Consider the following 6,432-nt stretch of genomic DNA (forward strand, 5'->3'; position numbering starts at 1 on the left):
CAAGTAAAAGAAGCCAGACATAGAAGAATTTGTTATGCTTCAACCTTCTGAAATTTTGCAATTGGCAAAAAAAAAAAAAATTATAGCAATAGAAACCAAAATAGTGATGAGGGCAGGAAGCCTTCATTCTGGAAGGCCAGCATCACCCTGATACCAAAACCTCATTTTATCCTCCTCAAACACACCAAGAAAATTCACCTCAAGCCTTTGTACTTGGCACTGTGTGTGTATGCTCAGTACACACACAGATGCAGTGGGTTGTCATTTCTTACTCCAGGGATCTTCCCGACCCAGGGCTCTAACCTGTGTCTGCTGTGTCTCCTGAATTGGCAGGCAGATTTTTTTACCACTTGAACCACATGGGAAGCACTTAGCTATTGCTATTGTTCAGTCATGAAGCTGTGTCCGACTCTTTGCAACCGCACGGACTGCAGCACACCAGGCTTCCTTGTCTTTCACTATCTCACGGAGTTTGCTCCGTCTGATTCAGTGATGCCATCCAACCATCCCATCTTCTGTTGCCCCTTCTCTTCCTACCCTCAATCTTTCCCAGCATCAGTGTCTTTTCCAATGAGTCGGCTTGTCACATCATGGCCAAAGTATTGAGGTTTCAGCTTCAGCACCTGTCCTTCAGTTAATATTCAGCATCGATTTCCCTTAGGATTAAATGGCTTGATCTCCTTGCTGTCCAAGGGTCTCTCAAGAGTTTTCTACAGCAACACAACTCGAAAACATTAATTCTTCGGCGCTCACATCTGCACATGACTACTGGAAAAACTATACCTTTGACTATATGGGCCTTTATCAGCAAATTGATGTCTCTGATTTTTAATATGCCGATCATAGCTTTTCTTCCAAGGAGCAAGCATCTTTTGATTTCATGGCTGCAGTCACCATCCACAGTGATTTTGGAGCCCAAGATAATAAAGTCTGCCACTATTTCCATTTTTTCCCCTTCTATTTGCCATGAAGTGATGGGACCTGATGCCACGATCTTAGTTTTTTTGAACGCTGAGTTTTAAGCCAGCTTTTTCACTCTCCTCTTTCACTTAGCTATACTTACCCCAAATACCCCACAGCTTACCCCCCTGCTTCCTTGAGGACCTTACAGGAATGTCATCTTTTCAGTGAAGGGGGCATCCCAGATCAATTCAGTAAAACTGCACTTTGCCCAACTGACCTGCCCTATTAGTTTTCCCTTTCTTATATTTTCTTCTAAAGTACTTATTATTACTATCTTTTAGTCAGTTTGGGTTGAGAAGAATTTCTATGTGTGTGTATACGTCTGTCTGTATGTGTGATTGTGTGTGTGGTGGGGGGCAGGGGGGGTTCCCACACATACAACCAAGCAATTCTTGGACATCAGCAGAGTGTCTGAGAATTAGCATAAATGGGGTGGCATAAATAGGAGAAATGTCTTTCTCACTATTCTACAGGCTGTGGAGTCCAAGATCAAGGGGCTGGCAAATTCAGTATCTGGTAAGGGCCACTTTCTGGTTCATAGACCCCCATTTTCCCCACTGTAACCTCACATAGCATACAGGGACAAGGGAGCTCTCTGACCTAATCATCTCTCAAAGGCCCCACCTCCACACACCATTAGAGATTAGGTTTCAACATATGATTTGCAGGGGGAGGGAGACAAATATTCAGTCTCTAGCAACTACCTACCATATTAAACATTTTACTTATCCTTCTGTGCCTTCCTGTTTAGATCACAAGCTCCATGAAAACAGGACTTATCCTTATTTTGTTCACTGTTATCCCCAGAATCTAGACAATATCTGGCACATAACAGATGCTCATTAATTATTTATTGAATAATATGATACTTATTAACATAAAATAAGTTCAAAGCAAATACCAGTGATGTTATTTTTCACACGGTACTAAAACTGTTCATTGCTGCTTTCTATTAAGACATTTTAGTTTATGTCAATGCAAATTTACATAATTGCTGTAATGTTAGAATATACTCTTTTCCAAAGTGTATTTAAATAAAGATTTTCCCTCACATCTTATAACCAAAATTATAAATTACCTTATTTAAAGCATGTCCAACATGAGGGTCACCATTTGCATAAGGAGGTCCATCATGAAGACAAAATTCAGCCTTCACTTTTCTTTCTCTTTGCCAAGAATAAAGTTCTGAAAATCCACATTTCTGTTTAAAAAGAACAACAATGTCTGCACATCACATAAACACATACACTTTAATCTTGCCATAAATAACACTCAGCACCAGTTTATTTCCTATCACATTCCAATATCTTCAACTCTAAAACACAAGGTGAGTTTTCTAAAATGCACATCTTCCAATTAGAAAATAAGTTTAAGAATGTTTTATTAAAAAAAAACTTCACTCCTTCTAATAACATAAAAAATAAATAAAATACACATCTGAGTACTTATCTTTTAAAACTTTTCAACAGTTACCCTGCAGACTTCAGTTTAAAGTCTAAGCTCTGTATGAAGGTGTACAGCACCCTAAAAGGTTTGTGCTTAGTCTCTCAGTCATGTCGGACTCTTTGCAGCCCCATGGGGTGTAGCCTGCCAGGCTCCTCTGTCCATGGGACTGTCTAGCCAAGAATACTGCAGTACGTTGCCATGCCCTCCTTGAGGGGATATTCCCAACCCAGGGATTGAACATGTGTCTCCTGCACTGGCAAGCATTTCTTCACCCCTGCACCATCTGGGAAGCCCTACACAGGTTTAGTACCACAGAATTCTTGGTCATTGTCTCAGAACTCCATCCCCCTCCACTCCATGTTGAAGGACTTGTAGATCCCCCACCACACACACACACACACACACACACACTTTCTCTCATATCTTATTCCTGTTATGCTCTGGCCTCAACACTTGCTACTCTCAGTCTGGAAAAACACTGATTGCAATCCCACTCCCCTTCCCTCATCTTCTGTGTGACGATGGCCAAGTCACTTTGCCTTTGTAGGCCTATTCCCTCATTTGAAAAAAAAAAAAAATTAATAATATTCAACCCACCAAGCTGGTGTGAAGATTATACAAGAAGATATCTGAAACTGTCACAATTTCAGAAATACAGAAGGTACTGGATGGAACACTTAAAAAACTAGATGGCCAAAACAGGCTTATGAGTCTAGAACTCTGAGAGCTGTCATAAGAATATTTAAGCTAAGCATATTTCAGTTCAGTTCAGTTCAGTCGCTCAGTCGTGTCCGACTCTTTCCGACCCCATGAATCCCATATATCCAAAATATCAGGGATTTTTAAAGACCCTAGAATTACACAAACTAACAAGTGAATTTCTGGCCTTAGAAAGTTCAGTTTAATACAGGAGACAGAAGCACAGGTGAGGAAGAGGACTGAGACGAAGTAACCACAGCTACCTGACCCTTCAAACAAGCCACCTTCCAACTAAGGACCTATTGATACCATAAAAGTGAACTTCAACTTCTTCTCAGGATCGCATTATTTATATGTGTACATGTTAATTTACTTTAAACAAAATCACTGGACTAAATTCGACTAGTTTTGTATAAGCTAAAACTGGCATTTGTATTCCATCCATGCTATCTGAGCATAGCTGTTTGACCGCTGGACTTCCCTGGTGGCTCAGACGGTAGGTGGGTGGCTCTGCCTACAATGCAGAAGACCCGGGTTAGCACTCCGGTCTGGAACCCGCCACCTCTAGTGGACTTGTCTAGAGGTTTCTGCACCTGTGTTTTCACCCAGAACAACCTGTGGGAAGTGCATGATTCCCACTGGTCTGATCGCAACACCTCTGGCCCAAGAGGGCCTGGAGCCTGCGGCCGGGCCTGCCTTGCCCTGCCCTGCCCTGGATGTGGGTGGCCCAGGCGTGGCTCCAGGGAGGGCCCGTGACCCCTCCCGAGGCCCCGCTCCCGGCCCCCGCGGAGCACAGGCCCGCCCGTACCTGCTGGATCTCCAGCTCCGTGTCGGGCTGCTGGCGGCCCAGCAGCTTCATGGGGAAGCTGGTCTGCGGCAGCAACACCGTGTCCCGATAGCTGCCATTACTCGAGTTCTGCGGCTGGTTACTGGCCCCGGTGACTGACCGCACCAAAAGGCTCCCAGTTGTCCCTCGCCAGCGAGGTCGACAAGGAAGGCGGGGTGGCACCCACAAATTCCAGGCCGCGGCCAGGGCCGCTTCCCCCGGACCGCGAGGGCGCAGCCCCCAACGCATGGCGGGCCAAGCCAACCCCAGCGTCCGGGAGGGCGCCGGGGCCTCGGCTCCGGCCGGGCTTTGTGGGAACGGGGAGCCTAGAGTACGGAGACGAGCCTTACGGGAGTGCGCACGCGCGCGGGGCGGGGAAGAGGCGGGGAGCGCAACGCGGGCCGGGGAGCGATCCACATCCGGATCTTGGCGGCAGCTTTCTCGACTACGAGGGCGGGAAGAGGTGTGGCCCGCACCACAAGCTCACGTTTCAATCACGGCGCGTTCCTTTTAAAGTTTACTTTATTTAATTCAGTATAACCAACATTACCACTTCAACATGTAATTAATATAAAATTATAAATGTAATATTTTACATTCTTTCTCTTCATTCCAAGTCTTAGAAAATTGCTGTGTAATTTACACATACAGCGTATCCCCATCCATTTGGACTGCAATTTGCCAATTCAGTTCAGTCGCTCAGTCCTATCAGACTCTGTGACTCCATGGAAACTGCAGCACGCCAGGCTTCCCTGTCCATCACCAACTCCCAGAAATTGCTCAAACTCATGTCCATCCAGTCAGAGATGCCATCCAACCGTCTCAGCCTCTTGTCATCCCTTCTCCCGCCTTCAATGATCCCGCCTTCAATCAATGTTAACATCAGGGTCTTTTCCAGTGAGTCAGTTCTTCGCATCAGGTGGCCAAAGGATTGGAGCTTCAGCTTCAGCATCCTTCCAATGAATATTCAGGACTGATTTCCTTTAGGATTGACTAGTTGGATCTCCTTGCAGTCCAAAGGACTCTCAAGAGTCTTCTCCAACACCACAGATCAAAAGCATCAAGTCTTCACTGCTCAGCTTTCTCTATGGTCCAACTCTCACATCCATACATGACTACTGGAAAAACCACAGCCTTGACTAGATGGACCTTTGTTGGCAAAATAATGTCTCTGCCTTATAATATGCTGTCTAGGTTGGTCATAGCTTTTCTTCCAAGCAAGCATCTTTTAATTTCATGGCTGCAGTCACCATCTGCAGTGATTTTGGAGACCAAGAAAATAAAATCTGTCACTATTTCCGCTGTTTCCCCATCTACTTGCCATGAAGTGATGGAACCGGAGGCCATGATCCTGGTTTTTTGAATGTTGAGTTTTAAGCCAGCTTTTTCACTCTCCTCTTTCACTTTCATCAAGAGGCTCTTCAAAAAAAAAAAAAAAAAAAAAGAGGCTCTTCGGTTCCTCTTCAGTTTCTGCCATAAGGATGGTGTCATCTACATATCTGAGGTTATTGATATTTCTCCTGCCACACGATGGAATATTACTCAGCCTTAAAAAAGAATGACATTTTGCCATTTGCAGCAACAAGGATGAACTTGGGGGTCATTATACTAAGCGAAATGTCAGAGAAAGGCAAATATTGTGTGATATCATTTATATATAGAATCTAAAATATACAACAAACTAGTCAATAAAACAGAAAAGCAGACATAAATATAGAAAAACTAGTGATGGCGGGCAATATAGCAGCAGAGAGAAAAATGTTATTATGGGATTATAAGAAACTCTGCATGAAATTTTTGAAAATTGTAAAGCACTATAGAACTTAATGAATCTTCCTTCAATTTAAAAAACTGAAAAGAAAATAAAGCATATGAAACTAGGGCGAAAAAAGCAAAGGCCTGAGCAGATGGCTGTGGAGTCTTTCAGTTTTTTTCTGTTTGAGCAATGAGACTGTGGTCATGGATTATTTAATTTTAAAATGTTTAAAAATAAAGTATATTTATTAATATGAAGGATACCTTTAACAATGCAAACTCCCTGTTTCCTTTGATAATTTTTCTCACCCTGAATTCTACTCTGATAAAAGAGTGGGTTTGGCTTTCTAATGAATCAGAAAATTTGTCTTTAAATGGATGAGTTTAAACAATTTACCTTTATTGTTGCAACTGATACCTTTGCTATTAACTCTGCCATATTATTTTATTCTGTCATATTCTAATCATGGTGCCATGCTTTTGAATACTGGGAAGAAAAGAAAAAGAAAAAAAAACAGTGCTGTTTTCACCACAGGTCAGCTCTCCCGTGCACCAGAAATACAGCCTAAATAAATACACAGACAATTTTTGTTTTGGCTTGTTTTAACTTTCAGCATTGCAATAAAAATCGTAATTAGGTTGGGTTGTTGTTGTTGTTGTTTTTTCGATGCTTAAAAAAAAAAAAAAAAACTAATATGATACATTCTACTAGGAAGACAATCTTCCAGGACTTATCAGGCAAA

The 6,432-nt window shown here is 42.8% G+C and overlaps 1 protein-coding gene across 1 annotated transcript in view; it reads right to left on the minus strand.

Moving 5' to 3' along the window:
* Positions 1–4,290, minus strand: part of IARS2 (isoleucyl-tRNA synthetase 2, mitochondrial) — a 44,018-nt gene extending 39,728 nt beyond the window's left edge. The window contains exons 1-2 of the mRNA XM_086342733.1: positions 3,917–4,290; positions 2,042–2,164 (exon numbers count right to left, since the gene is read on the minus strand). Coding sequence (XP_086198859.1) covers positions 2,042–2,164; positions 3,917–4,183 — 390 coding nt within the window. The 5' untranslated portion in view covers positions 4,184–4,290. The remainder of the gene's footprint in view (positions 1–2,041; positions 2,165–3,916) is intronic.
* Between the last annotated feature and the right edge of the window lie 2,142 nt (positions 4,291–6,432).

The sequence above is a fragment of the Bos grunniens genome, chromosome 16 (genome assembly GCF_055505025.1).
Source record: "Bos grunniens cultivar Pamir isolate PY7600 chromosome 16, Bosgru_T2T1.0, whole genome shotgun sequence".
Taxonomy (NCBI): Eukaryota; Metazoa; Chordata; class Mammalia; order Artiodactyla; family Bovidae; genus Bos; species Bos grunniens.